Source organism: Lepisma saccharinum, chromosome 5 (assembly GCF_977018435.1).
Source record: "Lepisma saccharinum chromosome 5, izLepSacc3.1, whole genome shotgun sequence".
Classification (NCBI taxonomy): Eukaryota; Metazoa; Arthropoda; class Insecta; order Zygentoma; family Lepismatidae; genus Lepisma; species Lepisma saccharinum.
The window spans coordinates 77,699,880-77,720,944 of NC_139233.1; the positions used below are offsets into that span (position 1 = coordinate 77,699,880).

A 21,065-nucleotide genomic window follows, 5' to 3' on the forward strand; every position below is an offset into this window, starting at 1 on the left:
TTGTTCAATCAGGTATAACTCTTGCGGCAGAAGCGTGAACTACTTAACAAAGATGGCGGGCATGTTATTGTCATCAACATGTGAAGAGCAAAGAGCTGTAGCTCATTTTTTGTGGGTGAAAGGACTAAACCCTAGTGAAATTCACAGGGAAATGTTGGGCGTGTATGGGGAAGACTGCTTGGACCGTAGCAACATCTCCAGGTGGTGCACATCCTTTCAAGGCCGTGTGAACCTTGTTGACTCGTCACGTTCTGGGCGACCAGTAACAGCTGCAACGGAACGGAATTTTACAGCAATTGAGCTGACAATTTTCAATGACCGGCGGATCCATCTGAGAACCTTGTCAGAGCGGTTCAACATTTCTTACGGTACGGTGTGCGATATCGTGCATTACAAACTGAATTTTCGTAAAGTTAGTGCTCGCTGGGTGCCAAAGAACCTCACAGATGACCAAAAAGGGAAGCGAATGATGACATGCTTGGACCACTTAATTCGTTATGCTGCAGAAGTGCATATACCTTTCTGGAAGAAATCATAACTGGTGATGAGTCCTGGGATTACCACTAGACTCCCAAAACAAAGCGGGCCTCTATGGAGTGGAAACATCCTGAGTCCCCAGCAAAGAAGAAATTGAAAGTGACGCAATCTGCGAAAAAAGTGCTAGTGTCTGTGTTCTGGGATATGCATGGTGTTCTGTTGTTGGAATTTCTTACACACGGAACCACTGTGAATGCTGCAAGCTATCAAAAAATATTGTTAAAGTTGCGTCGTACCCTTCATAAGAAACGCAACGCTGCAAACATCATACTGCTCCATGACAATGCTCGCCCCTATGTTGCCGCTTCTATTTGTGACAAAATGGAGGTGCTACAGCACCCACCATACAGTCTGTACATTGCACCGTCAGACTTCCATCTGTTTGGCCCAATGAAGAAATTCATAGTTGGCCAACGCTTCAATTCCGATGAAGAAGTGCAATCGGTTGTGCACAGATGGCTGTATTCCCAAATGAACAGTGTACATTGAAACTAGTGCCACAATGAAAAAAATGTGTTGAAAGACTTGGCTCCTATGTCAAAATGTAGCTAAAAGATGTGGTTTCATTGTGTATAATTTATGTTGTCTTACCTATTAAACTTATTTTTTAAAAAATTGTTGTGCAATACTTAATGATCCACCCTTGTAAATAGGAAAAAGACTGAAATTATGAGCAGAACTAGTTACAATAACTCTGTACTTTTAGTAACTAAACTTTGAGTACTCAATACTTTGACATGTTTCACATATCTCATCTCATGAACATGACTGTTGCCAATTAAAACACACAATGATCATCATTTGATTAAACGATCATGTATTGACAACAGTCATATATTTTTTAAGTTAGCGGTCAAAATAGATCTTCAAAAATTGTAATGATGTAATATGGTTCATAAATATATCGTGGGGATACTAAATATGAATGTTAAATATTGTTAAAGACAATATTTATGTGGTACTTACTAAGTTCCATCACACAAGATAAATAGGAAAAATTAAATGTGACTTTTTATTTGTTGCTGTTTTTACATGTGATAAAATTTCTCTTGTGATTGTCATTGGTTCCAAACTTCATGTTCAGTGCCACTGATGTTACCACAATTTAGAAAGTGGTACTTGAACTTGGTCACTCGTCATTTTGAATCTGCTACACTCTGACAAGGAAGACATGGGATTTTTAGGGACTTTCTTGTGTGGTAGCAAGGGAGGTACAAAATAACTCCAACAATTTCAGGATTTACATATCCTTCTCAAGGTAAATCTATTGTTATTAGTAGGGTATGGATTTATAGATACAAAAATCATGAAAAAGATAGGTAGGTAAATACACACCAAAAATTATTTTTAAAAGGCAGCTAAAAAGGAACTATAAAGAAAACAAGGCACCAAAATAAGCACTGAACATGAACTTGTTATTGATTTTCTTAGTTGTTCACTTACTGACTTGACTTTTTGGTTTCTGTTGTATTTTTCTTATTTTTATGTTGCATTTCTATTACTTCTGACTGATTATAGCAATGTTGTTGGAATTGTGGTTAGATGATATTGTTGAAGGAACATTCAGAAAATGAGAGATTACCTTCCACAATATACTATTGACAGAGTCAAAGTTCCGAAAGAAAGCAGAACAAAGCAAATAAAGCACAAAATGTCATTTCTAGGAAGATTATTAAATAGGTGCTAAACCTGAAAATAGGCATTCGTAGGCTTTATGAAAATCCATTATCAGAGACTCAAAACAACATGAAACAATGTAGAATTTTCAGCGAAAAATGCAGGCTTGACCAGGACTCGAACCTGGGTCTCTGGCATACAATGCCATCGCTCTACCACTGAGATACCGAGACTGCCTGGCTTCGCCTGATTTTTCACTGCTGCCGTTTTGATTGTGTGGAAGTCTCTCTGCTAGTGCTACCGCAACGAGATATGTTGCCTTTGAAACACTGTAGATGTCGATGTTGCTAGGTTCTTCCCAGCGTAGAGATGTAAATTCATTAAATTAGGCATATCCTGTGTGTGCCTAATTTAATGAACATGAAACAACTCTAAAATATTAAAGGCTATGTTTACAACAGCAATAAAAAGGCAAATAGGCAAACATCTGCAGCTCAGTTAGTTTTATGAATGTAAGTACCAAGATAACCTGCAACGGTTCAAGTTGGAACGGTGAGTAAGTTTTTAAATGGTACATTAAACTTACTTTGGTGACGGATGAGGAGTGAAAATGATTTGCGGTCGAGGTGGAGCCCATTCCAGAGTGCCCCGCAAAGGTGTTGCTTGTCTCATGTCTTCATCTTCAGCCTCGTCAGGACTCACAGGCCAGCTGGTTGGTAGCGGCAGCAGCTAATTAAGAACACAAAACAATATAAGCTCATTATGACATTGCAGAAAATGATTGGGGAACTATTGTATATAGGTATGAAACAGACATTGCTCAACTAAACCTTGGTATTTGCAAATGTTTCTTCCTAAAATGTACAACACTTCCTTTTTCCACAGATACATGCCACATTTTGTACATTTTGTCTTCATATTTATGAATTTTTGTAACAACCTTTTGAAAGTAAAAAAAATATAACATTGCATAAAAGTTACTGAAAACATATTTTCAATAGGTAATGTAGAATTAATTCATGAAAATAACTTAAAAACTTTCTATTAGGATCGAAATCATCACTAACTGCAAAATCTGAAGCAGAATCATCGTAAATAATTTACACAATGTGGATATAAACTATTCAATGGTACTCTCAAGAGTATAAACAAAAGTGCAACGTAATTTGACATCAGTACAATAAAGTTTAGCAATGAAGAAAATGCAACATCTAGCAGTTTCATTTTGAAAGAGGTGGTTACAACACACATGCACCCGAGATGCAGAGCGATTATAGAATTATCATTCATTTACAACATAATTTTATAGTGAATGATTGGCTATGTGTGTCACCCTCCTATTGGAGAGTAATTGTACGACGAGCTATGCCCACCCTCCTCAAGAAAGAGTTAACATGCATCAACTCCAGAGCCACTGTGCCTTGCCACGTGACCATGTGCAGAATGAAACCATTCGCTCAAGGGAAGGTTGGCTCAGTTTCAGTTCACTAAGCCTTTACATATATATATTTCTTTGCCAGCCCCCATGGTGGAGTGGTTAGCACATTGTGCTACGATGCCAGGGGTCCCGGGTTCGAATCCCAGAAGGGCATGGATATTTGTGAGTGTCCATTCATGAATTTCATAATATTATCACTTATCCCCATCTTTGCAAATTAGCCAGAAGTGGCACAAAAGTGAAGTAAAATAAAGCAAATCAATCAATATATATTTCCTCATTCATATCAAAATAAAATGTGTGCATGTGCACAGCATTGAAATTAAAGTTCATTCTCAACTACCTGCAGAAATGAGTACCCATTCAGTTTTATCTGTAAGACTCAAAAACCTTCTACCTCCTACCTCTTACTGATCATACAGGAATTGAAACCAAACAAAATTAACATTACACAACAGAGAAAAAAAAATATGGCTGAGCAGATACCACTTTGACCCAATAGCAATGATGACACTCTTGCCCATTCTGATGGGCCAATACACCAATACTGATGTCAATACTTGGAAATTGAAACATTTTAAAGCATTTCAGAATGTTTATAAATTTTAAAATATAATTGGAACTAACAAAGAGAAATTGGGAAATTGAGTTTGGGATGGGACTTTGTGTAGTGATAGGGTACCACAATAGGTATTGATATGCCAAGGTACTAGCATGCACTAGCCAGCCATTACCGAGAAAAATGGTTTCAAAGTTTCAAAGATTTCCATGTTTCATGTTCCGAAGGGTCTGGGTTTGATTTCCCTTCGATTGCCCTACTTTTTTTTTCATTTACTCGAGCAAATATTTATTGTGAAAATTTGTTTTTATTTGCTGTGCGAATTGTTGAAAATCAAGGATATTCAGACTCTGCAAAAGTGTCAGACACCAACAAACTAGCATTGCTATCGGGTCATCCCGTTAAAAAAGTTATAGAGATAGATCACTGTTTGGCACCAGTTTCAGAACTGCATTATACAAAAAATAAACAAAGCAAGATTAAAACAGCTATGAAATGAATTTGTACTTAACAATAATCTCCAGACCATTTCATATCTGTTTTAAGAGGTTTTCTAGATTTGAAGATCATCAAAACCGGAACAAAGATCAGAACCGGGGTGCACCATAAAACCCTAGCAGAGGACCTGTACATCCACATTAAATCAGAGCATGCCAGAAGGACCAAGAATAATGTGTTCCTTAACTTTTTCATTAGGGTGGTAAGATTATGTAACCAAGGGGATGAAATGAAGAGTGAGGAAGAATGGATTATTAATGTGGGAAAAAAGAATGGATATAAGGAGGGTGATTTGAATAGGTTACGTAGGAAAGCTCATAAAATATGTGAAAGGGATGGAGAAGAAAAGGATAAAGATGGTGTGAAGGGGATGAAAAAGGATGGAAAGGAAAATGAAGGAAAGAAGTATAAGTATATAGGCATTCCATATTTCAAGGGAGTATCTGAGAAAATTGAAAGGGTAGTTAAAGAATACGGAATTAAGTGTGGGATGAGGCCCCCACAAACTATAGAGAAGCACTTTACAGGGTATAAGAATGATGGAAAGAAAGGGGAGAATGAAAAAAGGGTGTACAGTATCAAATGTGTATGTAATAAAGAATACATTGGACAGACTGGGAGAAACATGAGAATTAGATGGGGAGAACATGATAAGGACATCAGGGAAGGGATGCCAAGAACCGGGTTGTCCGAGCATGTAATTGAAGGAGGACACGAAATTACGAAAAGAGAGATAGTTAGGATCGATAACACTGTGCGACAATGAAAATTGCCGCAGAACAAAAACATGTGATTCTTATGGAGTTAAGTGCCCTGATGACAATAGTGAAAACCATTTTTCACTATCACCTAAACTTTTCTCTGGAAACACAATTTTATCAGAGGAAGACTGCATATTATTGTTGTCGTGGCGCTCATCAGCCCAGCCTGTTACTAAGGCTCAACATTGCATAGGAAAAGGGGTGGAGAGGGAAGTGATAGATAGCCACTTGGTTGAGGTATAGTGGAGTTGCAGTTATTTGCATCAGTCAGTTGCTAGTGGGATCAAGCAGTGTCTGTTCCTGCAGTGTGTGTTGTGCAAATCCCCTAACGTGAAGAATACTGTTTGTGCGTGTTCGCGTGTTTCTTGTGTTCAGCGATGTCTAGGACGTGTGTTAATTCACCAAACCTTTTCTGTTACGTGTGTGGTGAGTTTACGACGAAGTCCCAAAGACATCCCATTTTCCTGCTCGTCAATAAGGCGTACGAGTTGTATTTTGAATCAAAGGTAGATGAGGGTAAGTGTTGGGCATCACAGAACTGGTGCTCACGTTGCTCCCGCTATTTAAGAGGTTGGTTGCATGGAACCCACCCATTTATGCCATTTGCCGTACCACAGTTGTGGAACAAACCTAGAGACCACATAACAGATTGCTACTTTTGTTTAACGAAAGTAACAGGAATCTCAAGTAAATCAAAATACACAGTTTCATATCCAAATTTAGAATCTGCAATGCGTTCAGTTCTTCATTCTGATTCTCTCCCAGTTCCAAAACCACCAGTGGAATGGACACTGGAAGATGAAACAGACGACGGTAGTGATCACGAAGATCTTGATTACACGCCATCTACATCACAGTCCCAACCACAGCCATTGTCACAGGTAGAATTGAACGATGTTGTAAGAGATCTAAATCTTTCAAAAAGGCAAGCAGAATTACTTGGGTCTCCTCTTCAAGAAAAAACCTTATACAACCAAACACTAGTATATCATTCCGTACACGACAGCTTGGTCTTTCCACTTTTTTCTCAATGGCAGTGTGTCTGGTATATTGTAATGACATAAATGGGCTGCTTACAGAATTTGGAATGATTCACAATCCGGAAAAATGGCGCCTATTCATAGATTCCTCAAAAACTAGTCTCAAAGATGTTCTCTTGCATAACGGAAACCTTTGATACCAGTTAAAACAAACCTATGAGAACATGAGACTACTTCTGAAGTATATTGGCTATTTGAACCACAAATGGAAAATCTGTGGTGATCACGGGTCTTGTGCTGGGAATGCAGACTAGTTACACAAAATATTGCTGTTTCTTGTGTCACTGGGACAGTAGGGCAAGGAAAGACCATTATGTAGTGAAACAGTGACCATTGAAAGTTTCAATCCGGGTGAAAAAGATGTGTCGCATGAACCACTTGTTGACAAAGACAGTCTGCTGTTACCACCGCTCCATCTGAAATTGGGCTTCATGAAGAATTCTGTGAAAGCAATGGACAAAGTTGGCAGGGGTTTTCAATTTTTACTGTACATATTTCCTGCGACTTGTACTGCAAAAATTAGAGAAGGTATTTTCAATGGGCCTCAGATGAAAGACATACCTTTGAAGAGTTGCTGACAGATACTGAGAAGGCAGCTTGTCTTGTCTTCAAAGACGTATACAACAATTTCTTGGGTAATGTTAGGTCTGACAATTACAGGGATCTGACGGAACACATGCTGGACTGTTACAAGGCTATAGGATGCAACATGTCTTTGAAAATACATTTCCTGCATTCTCATTTAGATTTTTTCCCACCTAATCTCGGAGATGTGAGTGACCAACATGGTGAGCGATTTCACAAAGATATCGCTGACATGGAAAGACGATATATGGGAAGGTGGTCACCAAACCTTTTGGCAGATTACTGCTGGACACTCCTACAAGAAGTTTCACCATCCGCCCACAAACGTAAAGTTTCCAGGACACGTTTCTAACTTGTATGTACATTTCAAGCTTTTTGCAGATTTCTCGTACCACTTTTTTATGTTTCGTAATACACACAATTAATTTTGTTCCATGATCTGTATTTAATCCAGCTACAGGATCCTCCTGTACTGTAATTGAGTAGTTTCCAAGTGTCGCGAAAGTTGCTACTTTGTTTTTCATGAATTACAATATATTGCTAACTACATGAATTATAGGCTAAGTGGTACATGTGGCATATCTTTTCCACAAAAATTGGTACGTGATGGAACATTTCTGATTTCATTTTCGTAATCAGCGTATTTGATTTAGTATAGAACACCTTCTTTCATCTTGCGGTAAGACACAAAGTTCAAATTTGTTACACTGTGTAATAAACCAATGAGCAGGAACGTATATAAAGCGGCATTCATTTGTAAGGATAGGGGCAATAAGTTAAACAGAGATGACGGGAATGTTGATGAATTGTGGATAAGAATGTTTAAGAGATGGGATGTTTGTAAGGAAAAGATTGGTTTCCAAGTCACTCCAAGTCACAAGATGGCGGCAACTAGTAGAAGCTGCGCTGATCGTCGTCCCGTTTTTCGAGAATTTTCAGTGTTCTTTCTGAGTTTATCTTTAATCCTGGTGTACTCGTGCCTCCGCTACAGTGTTTCCTCACCGATGTCAAAGGATTTTCATGATCTATTGCGATGGAGATGTGCTGAGAGAGACTTTTCATTTTCGGCACTCGCGGCAACAGGTATGCGTGTCTCCGCCATGGCTTCACCCAGCAGCAGGGACCAGCGCTCGGCAGGTAAGGGGACCCCAGCCCGGTACTTTCACTTCCTATGCATGGCTTTAATCTGTGGGGACATACAAGTGAATCCAGGACCTGTGAAAACGTTGGCAAATTTCTCTGTGTATTACCAAAATACAAAGAGCATTAAGAACAAGCTTTCTGACTGTGCTGCTTTTGTGTGTGAGCTAATGACATACGATTGCTTGATATTTACGGAAACGTGGTTAACTGAAAATGTTAGTGACAGTGAACTACCATTCGCAAGCCATTTTAACATATATAGAAAAGATCGTGCGACTCGCGGGGATGGCGTAATGATATGTGTTAGCACAAAATGGCCCAGTAAAGTACGCAATGACCTAAAGCGGAACTGTGAATTACTGTGGGTCGAGGTTTCAGTATCCAATGCAAATAATCTTCTCCTTGGTTCGTACTATAGACCGAATAAAAATAGTCCACTGTACCTTCTCGAAGAATGTCGAGATTCGTTACTTGCAGCAATTGCCTTGGGGGACGTTGCACTTTTCGGAGACTTCAACCTGTCTATTGAGTGGCAAGATCCTGGTCATGGAATCGCGAAGTGTGCAAATGACCTATGGTTCATCGAAACTTTCATTTCTGGTTTAAAGCTAAGGCAGCATAATTTATTCAACACCAGGAAGGACAGTAATCTAGATTATGTTGTGTCCACATTGAACAATGTAAACATTACGCCGCGTAAGAATCTCCTCAGTTCTAACCACGATAGTTTGGACGTGTCCATTTCCATCCCCCCACCTTCTAAAAGAGGTCATCGCCCATCGATCCAGAAGAAGCGCCACCTATGGAACCGAGCACCGTGGGAGGAGATAAGACGTACCCTCGAATGCTTCCCCTGGGGGCTTTTGGAAGATGGGACAGTCGACGACGCAGGTGAGCTATTTACAGCTGCCATTCGTGAGCTATTTACAGCTGCCATTCATGCAACGGTGAACGACCTTGTTCCTTCGGAAAGAATAGCATCTCGCCGATTTCCAAGTTGGTTCGACTCCAAAGTGCGTGCTGTACTGGCTAACAAGAATCGAGCCTGGCAACTTTGGAAGGACTTCCCGAGTGAACACACTTACAATACTTTCGCTGTTCTTCGACGGCACTCAAAGTACCTTCTCCGAAACAAATACAAAGAATACATAAACAGTATCAATGCAACAATCCAGGAAAATCCAAAGAACTTCTTCAGTCTAATAAACTCGAGAAGAAACAACAGCAGAATTCCTCTTGAAATTACACACAATAGTGAAAGTGCGAAAGGTGACCGAAGGGCTGAACTCTTAAATGCTTATTTCCATGGCAACTTCTGTCCGCCTGCCCCCCTTGCAACGTTGCCAAACGTAAGATCAGTCTGTTCTTCCTCTCTAACAAAGCTTGCCACTACAACCGATGAAGTGAAAAGTCTATTGTCGTCTCTCCCAGCTCACCGTGCCCTAGCGCCGGACAATATCACCACCATGTTCCTGAAGAAAACTGGGGAATCCCTTTCTTATCCCCTCTGCATTCTTCTGAATAGATGTTTCTCGGAGGGCGTCTTTCCTCACGCTTGGAAGCAAGCTAACATCACTCCCATTCACAAAAATGGCAACAAAAACCGTGCTTCTTCCTATAGGCCAATCTCGTTACTCTCTCCTCTGTCCATCATTTGTGAAAAAATCATCAAAGACAGGCTATATAAATTTGTTTCTCCGTACCTTAGCTCAAATCAACATGGTTTTCTTTCTGGTAGTTCCTGTCTTACGAACCTGTATGTTTTTCTCTCACATGCTATGAAATGTATTTCAAACAATTCACAACTGGACGTTATATATTTTGATCTAGCCAAAGCTTTCGATACTGTCAGTCATCGTCTTTTGATTCATAAATTATGCAATAGATTCAACATTCATGGTAACTTTCTTAACTTGCTCACAGATTACCTTAGCGATCGCCAACAACGTGTAGTCCTTCCAGGAACTCTATCTAACTTTCTTCCCGTCCTTTCTGGAGTACCACAGGGCAGTGTTCTAGGACCCCTATTGTTCATATTATTCGTCGATGACCTTACCGACCATCTCACAGCCGCCTCTAGTAATTACCTTCTCTTCGCAGATGACTGTAAGATCTTCAGAGAAATCTCCACTTCCAATGATGCTCATCTTCTCCAGAATGACATAACAACGTTTTTTTCATGGTGCCTGACATGGAAACTTACTTTAAATCCTGAAAAATGTACTACTCTCACCATCTCTCTCAAAAAGAACCTGTTAAAGTCATCTTACTCCATCTTTGGCAATAACATCAAAGCAGTATCCTCTCATAAAGACCTAGGCATTGTTTTCGATCAAAAGCTCACATTTGAAGAACATATTACAGGCACGACAAAAAAGGCTATGCGTCTCTTAGGTTTACTCTACCGTTTCACCGAAATTAGTGACATCTCAGCCCTCACCTTGTACTATAAATCATTCATCTCCCCAATAATAGAATACTGCTCTCCCGTCTGGTCCATGGCATGTCCCACTCAGCTCTCCAGAATTGATTCTGTTCTTAACTTTTTCCTGGCTATAGTTCGTTACAGGGTTCCCTCATTACGCAACTTTCCAACACCACATCTCCTGGCCTTTCTAAACCTACAGACTCCCTATCAGCGCCGTTTACTGAACGATTTTAGGTATCTTTACAAAATTGTCAATGGCAAAATCCGTTGCAACACACTCCTCCAGGAATTCCACTTTCGAGTGCCTATGCGCTCAACACGCAACACAAATCTATTTTACACAAAAAAGCCAAGACTGGAAATTCAAAAAAGATCGCTCTTCCACAGACTTCCCACTCAATATAACGACCTCCCATCAAGTGCTGATGTATTTTCCACAGAATATGCCTTTCGGTCAACCATCAGAAGATATGTTGCTAAATAATATTTAATTGTGCTATCTTGACTTATTTATATTAATATTTTGTCTTATTTTGCTATTTTTATTTTTGTTCTTTTTTGTTATTTTCATTGTTACTGATTTCAGTGTAAAATGGCTACGTGCTGTATCTGAAATTTTCTCAATAAAATAAATAAATAAATAAATAAATAATCGACGTGGCTCTCGAGGTTAAAGATTTTGAAATAGATATGACATAGTACGATAGACGGGAGGGAGGGAGGGAAAGTGGGAGAGGGCAAGAGCCGTGCAACTTCCGGCATTCCACGAGAAGCAATATCTGTTCAACACATACTTCGTAACAGAGAGCAAGGCAGTGTGAAGGAGTTTTTAACGTGTATCGTGTGTAACGGTTTTTTACGGACTTTTTTAGATTTGGGGTTTTTAAGTTAGGATTAGAATATGTAGGTTTTATGTATATGGGGTCAGTTGATATTGAGTCAACTTTTTAACCTTTTTAACCTGTCTTACCTGCCACCTTAATTGATGCGGCTATGTAAGTGATCACACTGGCCTAGACGAAAACCTGAAGAAGGGAACAGTAGGGTCCCGAAACGCTGTTTTCTCGAAAAAGCAGATACTCATGAAGCATAAGTTCATTTTGCAACTTTTTCTCTTGCAGACTCCAAAACGCCCGTAAATTCCAGACAATCTGCAAAATTTGCTGACATTTCCCTGACAATCCAAATTCCCTTACATTTCGCTGTTTTCCAGGTTTTCCAGATGTGTAGCAACACTGGTGAATAAAGTGAACTTAAAAGTAACTATCATTTATTTTGTGATGTAAGCATATTGAACATACAACACGTGAATTAAAATATATTTAAAAATATAGTATAAGAGTTTTCATTAAAGATACTATCTCCGCAATCACCTGCAATAACTGAGAAAATTCTTTGACAGAATGGATACATGCAGAATTTAAACTCAAGACCTAAATGTGAGCCTGTTACTTTAAGCACTAACTTAAATAATTTGATTCAAACTTAAGGATAAAGCACAAGACACTTAATTATCCCATCACATGTGACTTCAGTGATAAATTGGAATCAATCTTATTACCTGCTGAGGGGCATCTTGCTCTGATACAAGCCATTTTAGGTCAGATGCACGAGGCAGTTGCTTTTCACTGAACTGTCGTAGCAATGACAATGCTACTCCTTCTGCTGACATTGACGACTCAGACATAACAGCATCAGTTCCTGTTCTGCATATATTTGAGGAATGATGAACCAAATCAGCATCCGAGTATAGTGATGCCATTGAAACTGACAACCCTGAAAGGAAAATTGTTACAAACTTGAGTCTCTCTATGTAGGATTAGTGGTTTTATAACCTCACGAAAAGGTTCTAAAAACTTTGACTCTACCATGGATCGAACCCACATTCTTGGCATTCTGTGCCGATGTTCTACCAACCTCACCACATCTTAGATTTCTTCAAAAAATAAAGTTTTAAAACATTGTTGTTTTTAACATGCTAATAAAACAAAGGTGGGCAATTTTTTCTGCTCTTGGGTGTACAATGCAGTAAAAACCGGGACCATAAAGTTTGGGTTCCATTGTGTATTCGATGATTGCTATTTGGGGATGTATCTTGTTGACCATCAGTGAGATGTTCTTTAAATATCTTTTGCCTCTCTAATAGCCCTTCAGACCTCTCCTACGTAGTTTCTCACATCCTGACCACACAATCAAATAGATCCCATACAAATGTAGTGGATCATGGTTCACCTTAATCCTCTTGGGTTGAATAAAGTAGGAATCAATCAGGTTTTAATAGTTGCTTAGTTGCTGTTGGTTCTACAAGAAAGCCATCAGTCTGCATTAATTAAGGGAACTATTTCTAAGCTCGGGTTTACATAGGATATATCATCACTTATTGAAAGAAAAAAATGTAACTGCTGGTTTAGTCTGTAACCTCTTCATTTCATACACAAATATAATATTTCCACCTCACCTGAATTTTTTAGGTCAGAAAGATTACTAGCATCATCCAACTCAATATCATCGACGTCGTCTGTGGAGATACTGTCAGATGATGATGCTGATGATGAAGTCAGAGGGCTCACACTTTGATCAGTAGTTGTTGCTGCAATGTAAAGTGTATAGGCTTAAAGTAGCAACTCAAATTAAGAATGTCATGAAAAGAATGTAGAAAAAGACTGAAAATATATGCAGTAACAAGGTCCAAATTTACAAGGGAGATTGTAATATGAACAAGATTTTTCTAGAACACCCATATTCGCATAACAATAAAAATATTAGGGATAAGATATATTAATGAGTGAACAATTGATATTTGTAGATATAGGCATTTTGGTGGATCAGTTTCTTGTTAAAGTTACCAACACAATTATTTCTATAAATTGGCTGTAACTATGTACAAAATTCTACTATTTTGTTGTTATTTTTGTGAATGTAAAGGTTTAATTCATACACACTGGTTTTGCAAATTAAACATCTAAATGTAGTTTTGTTTTATAAAATCAAAATTACTTGTAGTCACCTGGTTATGTAAATTAATAAACCATTCAGGCTCTTCATGGAATATTTAAAATTTTATTTCAGATTTGCAGAATATTGTTAATCAGTACATTTTTGCATTGATAAAATTTCATACAGGTCCATCCCTAGAAAATTTTTCAACATAGTTCCAACCAAATAAAATATACATTCACTGTTCTGAAAGCTGTACGGGCCAATTTTCAAGAAGGGTTCTTGTGGCTCATGTATCCAACCATGCACAGCTGAAATTCTCATATTACACACAGAAATTTGATACTTGGTGGAGGCATATAGTGGCTTGGTTCCCACTTTGAGTTGATGATGTTGTTGAGTTAAGTCCACTTTATGCAGAGTAAGACTAATTGGGACTGGGCCTACAGTTTAAAGTGGGATCCGAATCACTATGTGTCTCCAATGGGTATCGAACCTGGGACCCCTTGATTACAAGGCTGCGATGCTACCACTGCACCATCCGATCCCACTTTGAATTGTAGGTCCAGTTCTAATAAGCTTATCTGTGCATTAAGTGTACTTCAAACAAAACTGACACAAACTCATTACACAGACAGTCTTGGCTGGTGAGCACAAGGTGTGTTCTCCACATGGTCTTGTCCATCTTAAATGTTTTTGCAAGATTAAATAAACACTCTTGCATGGAGCAAACATTTATCCCAAAATTGGAGTTTAAACCTACATTGTACATCTCTCTTTGACGTTCTGATCATGATTAATAGTTGCAAAGATCTGACTAGTACCAATAACAAGCTGATCATGCCTCAGTGTAATGCAACATGAATATTTCCATTCATTGCTTCCTATGTTCTTGGGAACTAAATTCTGAACACTCTTCATACATAGCTTTATTTTCTTTTTTCCACAAACAATACATTTATGGTATCCAAATTCCTCTCATAGTCATTCATGACACAAGAAAATGTGAAACATACCAAATTTCATTCATAATTCATATATCTTAAGGATGTGAAAATTTTGACTTAAAAAATTTATACTTACTGTCAGTTTTTCCATCACTTAAAAGAGAAACACCCCACATATGCCTCTGTCTTTCCTGTTGACGCTGACGTCGACGAATTCGGATCCGCTGTTTCAAACTGTTTATTTCTTCATCACTTTCATCAACATCATCACCAGTTTCTTCTGCAAGTTTAAACTGCTGATTGCATTTAACCTGTAAAGTGAAAAGTTAAATAATAAGTCAATTTAATCAACAATCTACTGGTATACACATACCAGCATATCAGTAAAATTGCAGATAATTGTACTAATTTTATATTTCTGTACAAATAGCCTATAATTGAGTGCATAATTTTGCCATCTTGTTATTATTTTTATGTATATAAAGTTACAATTAATTTACCCCTCTTTGGTAAATGCATTCACCTGGGTATGTTAATAGAAAGTTAGCTATTTATTATTAGATCAGTAGAATCTGTAAATTGTCAGTACTTTAACAGTTGGGCTGAAAAGTTCGTAGGCTAACATAGTAAAAAATATTTTTTTGACAAAATTCGATTTTATTATTCAATATAGTTGCCTTTGAGGGCGATACAACGATTATAGCGGTCATACAATTTTTCGATGCCATTTTTATAGTACGATTTCTCTTTAGCCTCAAAATAGGCCTCAGTTTCGGCGATTACCTCTTCATCAGTGCTAAATTTCTTTCCAGCGAGCATTCTTTTAAGGTCTGCAAACAGGAAAAAGTCACTGGGGGCCAGATCTGGAGAATATGGTGGATGGGGAAACAATTCGTAGTCTAATTCATATAATTTTGCCATCGTTTTCATTGATTTGTGACACGGTGCATTATCTTGATGAAACAGCACTTTTTTCTTCTTCAAATGGGGCCGTTTTCTCGTGATTTCATCCTTTAAACGCTCCAACAACGCTATGTAATAATCTCAGCTATCTCGATCAACTTCACTTTACGATCATTTAAAATTATTTTGTGGACTTTTTTGATGTTTTCGTCGGTAACAGCCTCTTTGGGGCGTCCACTGCGTGCATCGTCTTCGATGCTCATTTCGCCTCGTTTAAATTTAGCAAACCACTTCTCAACGGTTGATTTTCCTGGTGCAGAGTCCGAATAATGTTTATCAAGCCAAGCCAAGCCTTGGCTTCAACAGTATTTTTTTTCGCCAAAAAGCAATGCTTTATTAACACACGAAATTATTTTTTATCCATTTTTTCACAATAACAAAAGCTGCTTCACTCACAATGCTATATCTCACGAAGTAATTATCCGGCAGCTGTGAAATTTATACACGTATCTTTTGAAGGTTAGTACTAAGTAAAAATCACATGGATTTAATTCTAGTTACGCCATCTATGAGTCAGCCTACGAACTTTTCAGCCCAACTGTTATAGAGTATCTGCTCAAATTTCATATCATGGTCCATTATTACAATATGCAAACTGGATAAAGAGGTAAAAGATAAAAGTCAAAAGTAACACACATGTGAATGGACTCCATAACTGCACTGTATGAACAATTTTCTAGATTTTAGTCCTACAGATTATGTAGGATGGTCATTGAAGTAGCGACACGAAATTCATGAAAAAACTTTTCAATCAATTTACTGTTTTGACCAATTTTGAAATGATGTTTATTTTATTATACAATCAGTGCAAAATGGTTACAAAAAGTGCAAAAGTTTAAAAATGTAATGGAAAAAAAATGTTACACATTATTTGCTTCTAATGCCAGGAGTACTTTGATCTATGAAAGTAAGGGGTCCCTGACATACCCCACTCCTCTGTTAAATCCCCTCCTAATTATAATGTAGAAATGCATACCTGTTCAATCACAGAAATAATAGCTTCCGAGATGCTGAAGTGTGCATTCTCCCTATCCAATTCTGCCGAATGCCTCCCAAACTGGCCCGAGGAAAGAAAACTTATCAAACTCTCTCCTTCTACTGGTTTAGGAAAGAATCCAGTAGCCATTGGCAAAACACTGTTTCCTCCACCATCTTCAATGAAGCTCTTCTTTCTCCCATTCTTTCTATCATTCTTATTAGCAGCATTCGCAAAAAGGGTCTCCCTATTAGTCAGAGACATAGTAGGACTGAAAACAGTTTGCTCACTTTTCTTTAAGAAAGTTTTGATTTTTAAAGAGGATGCATTTTCCTTTTCGCTACTGGAATGCCCAGTGTTACTTGTGGACACAGAGCTGCATGAAGAAACTGGAAGATTCAGCTCTGTTGGGCGTATGCAAGGGATTTTCCTTTTTGCACCACTTGGTCCAGATGACGTGGACGTGCTACTATCCTTGCTGTAAGATTTTTCGTTCCAGGAACCTTTAATTTGTACCACCACTTTGGAACTAGGTTTTGTAATCACTTTAGAAACGTGAGACTCGCTCTTACTGTCTCTTTGCTTGTTTGGTCTGTCAGTCTGTTTGGAACATGCATTTTTCGAAAATCGATCAAATTTCCATGAATGTAGCACAGAGTCATCAGGCGAGAAACGACTCTCGTGCACCTGAGAGTAATCAATTTGTAAAATACTTGGGGAGAGCTTCGAACACAATTGACGTGACGTGTTGCTGTAAGGTTTGAGATAGTCTTTGAATTCCTTACTGTCTTCCTGTAATGACTGTATTGATATTTGGCTTGCAGTGTTATCTAAGCAACGGCGTGAGTATTTGAGATGGCTTCGTCTCAAATTACCATCAGTGGGTACTTCACTTTCTCCAGTGTCCTTTTCGATGAGAGACGGCATGCTTTGCCACTGCCTATGTAGATCTACGCGAGTGCTTGGCAAGATGAGACTGCTTCCCATGCTGCAGAAAGCATCATCTGTGCTGGGAGGACCGATATTTGTGATGCATGTTTTGCTGATGCTTGTTCCGAGCACAGGACTGTCGGAAAGATGAACTTGAGAACCACTGTTTTCAGCTACATCTTCCACATGTAAATATCCACTGCTAAATTTATCTTCTGCGGGTTTGTTCTGTTCTGACATTTTTAGTCCTTTATCGCTGAAAACTGATTTAGGTTTCGAGCTGAACCACTTGTATTGTACTGTTTCTGGAAATGAGGAACATCTTCTGTGAGTTTTCTGGAAAACCTGGGACTTCCATTTTGCAAGATACTGAAAACAGAAGAAACAAATACAGTAATTTCTTGCGGTATTATGCCAAAAAAACATATACAGTATAACATGCAAGATGTATAATTGAAATGCACCACTTGATGTTTACTATTTTAGAGCAAGACCAATCCTATTGCTGAGCACACATTTTGATATTTTTCTTATGATGCTTCACTCATATCTTCACTCTTCATGTGGCAACAAGCATTGCAGAATTATCAAAAGATAAACATGCATTCAAACAGGTGTTCTCAGGTTATCAGCCAGGTAAAATCGGAGTTAGCTTCCAAAATTTCGAGCGCATACATTGCTCTCGTGAATCACATCACCAGGAAAGCTACAATTCATATAAACATGCAATAAGTGACAATGAACATCCTTCTATATGAGGATCATAATTATTGATCACTAAGCAATAAAAAAGGCTACTAATGGAGATCAGTTAACAGTTCTTTTTACAGGCAATCCAAATAGCCTTTGGCCAGTGTTTTGTACCCATTGCCAAATCTCATGCAGGATGGAATCTGTAGCTGGGAAGTTTTGAATGAAACTGGTTAAATCACAGGGCAACATGTCAGGCAAATATGAAGAATGATCAATGTTCAATGATTGCCCAACCTCAATTTTACAATACTATCACAGCCAATGAGTGCTGTTATTAACGTGGTCCAGTTTTACAGAAATTATGCTCTATACTACCGAAACACAGGCCCTAAGTGATTTTTTAAAAATTTGTGCATTTGGTAGAGTAGGTGAACCCATATCAGTCATAGGCCTATGGTGATTGACAATATGTCTACTGTTTCTTTTGCCACTGGACGTACAATACTTACACATTAACATTAATCAATATTTTAAAGAACTTTTAATTGTTACAATTTTTGTGAATCAGTATCTGTGAGAATTAGGAAAGGTATCAGCATTTGCATCAGTATAGTTTGATTGACTGACTTGCTTTATTTTACTTCACTTTTTGTGTCACTTTCAGCTTATTTGCGAAGATGGGGATGAGGGATGATATGATGCAATTGATGAATACACACTCACAAACATCCATGCCTAGGCCAGGATTTGAACCTGGGACCCCTGATGTCGTAGCATGATGTGCTAACCACTCCGCCACGGGGGCCGGCTGTATAATCTTTCCTACACTAGCATGACATGGTTTCCTTCATTGATCTCATCAGGTCTTCTGGTGCCAGTGTGGTTATCAGCAACTTCACAATATATTTAAAATTCCAACACCACACCTTCTCACTGCTGAATTGGTTAAAACATTGCTTTTCTTAATCCCTTATGCCGCTTTTCTTCCAGGGTCAACCCGTCTATTTTCACAAATGAAAGCTGCCACTTGCATGCCATTGCATTTAAAGGAGCATTCAGAACAACTAGGCACCCAATGTCAATACTCTTAGGGAGATTTCAGGCCAAAGTAACAAGCGGCACTTGTCACTTGAAAATGAATCTACAAGAATAAATACAATGTTACAGATTGGGCTGTTTTCTCAGCTTCCATCCAAAAGCTACCTTACCGATTCCAAATGATACCAACGCTTGAACATCATAACAATTTGCAGTTGTTCAAATAATGTATAAATATTACAACGTAAGTATTCAATTGGAATTATACCTTATCGATATATTGGATTTTTTCTTTAAAATATTCATAAGTTCACACACAAGATAATCAGAATTTTAAAACGGCTGCTATTCAATCACAAGTTATTCTACACAACACTGCCCCAAAAAAATAATATACAATTACAATTTTGGATAATTTTACAGATATTTAGACTCCATAAAAGTGTCACATGGTATTTTACTTATCCCATGAGATACATGGATTTCAGAAAAAGTATCAGGCAGGATCAGTGATAGGTATCAATGCAACCCTATCAGAATGAAGATATAGTGAATTTCATGTTTCAGGAAAAAGACACAGTAGCTAATTAACATACTGAATGAAGTACTCACTAATCCACAAAACGTTTTTATGAAATTCTATTAATTTAGTTTCAAGAGAATGGTAGCTGTGGGCACCAAAATTAATAGAACTTTATAAAAATTTGTTTTGTGAATAAGCAAGTACTTTATGTCAGTATAGTAATACAGCATTATCATTCACTGTGTAGTTAATCTACAATGCACTTTATTGAAATTCAATTCATATAACCTGTATTATCAAGGAAGGAAACATAAATAATAATAATAAGAAGAAGAAAAAGAACAACAACAACCTGTGGCGCAACTACCCTTGAGGGCCAAGGCTTCATAGGAGGAATAAAGAAACTAGTTAGTGGATCAGCACAATAAAGTTCTAACAATCTTAGTTTCATCATTCCTTCTACATTCCCTTCTTTGACAATACAGGTGGGAAACTTTTAATGCGTTATTGTGTGCTGTGTTTATTATCAGGTCTTAATCTGTCAATGGATACAGAGGCAAACTTACCAAACAGGGATCTATTTCCGTAAGAATCGAAGGCTGGTTTTGTTCCACAGCTCTCAAACATATAAGCGTAGCTTCACCGTACCTTTCTTGGCATAAATAGGCATAGTTTTCATAACAGGACAGTAAATGTTGGCGATCTGAGAGTAGCCAGGACAACTTCTGTGACAATGTATGGCCCTGGAGACTAAAGAAAAAAAAATCTTTCAATCTTACATATTCATTAAATCTATTGTGAAAAACAAAATAATGTGGTATTAGGTTGACTAAGGTAGACTTCAGGCTGAAGTGATAAGTGACAAGAGACCCTCCAGTCAATAGTTTATAATCCCTAGCATTTCTGCTATTAAATAGATAAGATTCCTCCATAAAAATTTCTGTCTAATCACCTAATGTGCTTCATAATCCTGTTGAAATCGAAATTATTACAAATATAATAACAATTATAGCCGAATCAATAAAACTTTCAACCCAAACCAAACCAAACCATTGATATACATTTTTTCATTGGAATTTTACTGTTTCAATCTACTAGAGCAGTGATTCCGAAGCAGGCTGCCGTGAGATATTTTATGGTTTAACGAAAAACGAAAAAAATATTATTAGGAAATAGGCAAAAAAAATATTAAGTGGAATTAATTACTCTCATGCCCAACAGATGGTGACACTGATCGATGCATTCATTCCTGAGGATGAATTAGTTATTCTTACATAGTTCCTGATATTAAACATTTGCACTTTAAGCATCAATCGCAAGTCTCGCATTAATAAAACAAAACTCTTTTGAGTGATTTCCATTGTAGTAAACTGTATTACCGTATTTACTCATGTATAATGCGCACTTTTTTCCAAAATTTTTGCCCCCAAAAACTGTGGTGCGTATTATGCA

At 37.9% G+C, this 21,065-nt stretch overlaps 1 protein-coding gene across 2 annotated transcripts in view; it reads right to left on the bottom strand.

The window, feature by feature from the left end:
• Positions 1–21,065, bottom strand: part of Rubicon (run domain Beclin-1-interacting and cysteine-rich domain-containing protein rubicon) — a 67,819-nt gene that overhangs the window by 24,698 nt on the left and 22,056 nt on the right. For both annotated transcript variants that reach the window (XM_083122691.1, XM_083122689.1), the window contains exons 4-9: positions 20,180–20,363; positions 16,430–17,728; positions 14,627–14,801; positions 13,065–13,196; positions 12,168–12,382; positions 2,741–2,883 (exon numbers count right to left, since the gene is read on the bottom strand). In XM_083122691.1, the coding sequence (XP_082978817.1) occupies positions 2,741–2,883; positions 12,168–12,382; positions 13,065–13,196; positions 14,627–14,801; positions 16,430–17,728; positions 20,180–20,363 (2,148 nt within the window). The remainder of the gene's footprint in view (positions 1–2,740; positions 2,884–12,167; positions 12,383–13,064; positions 13,197–14,626; positions 14,802–16,429; positions 17,729–20,179; positions 20,364–21,065) is intronic.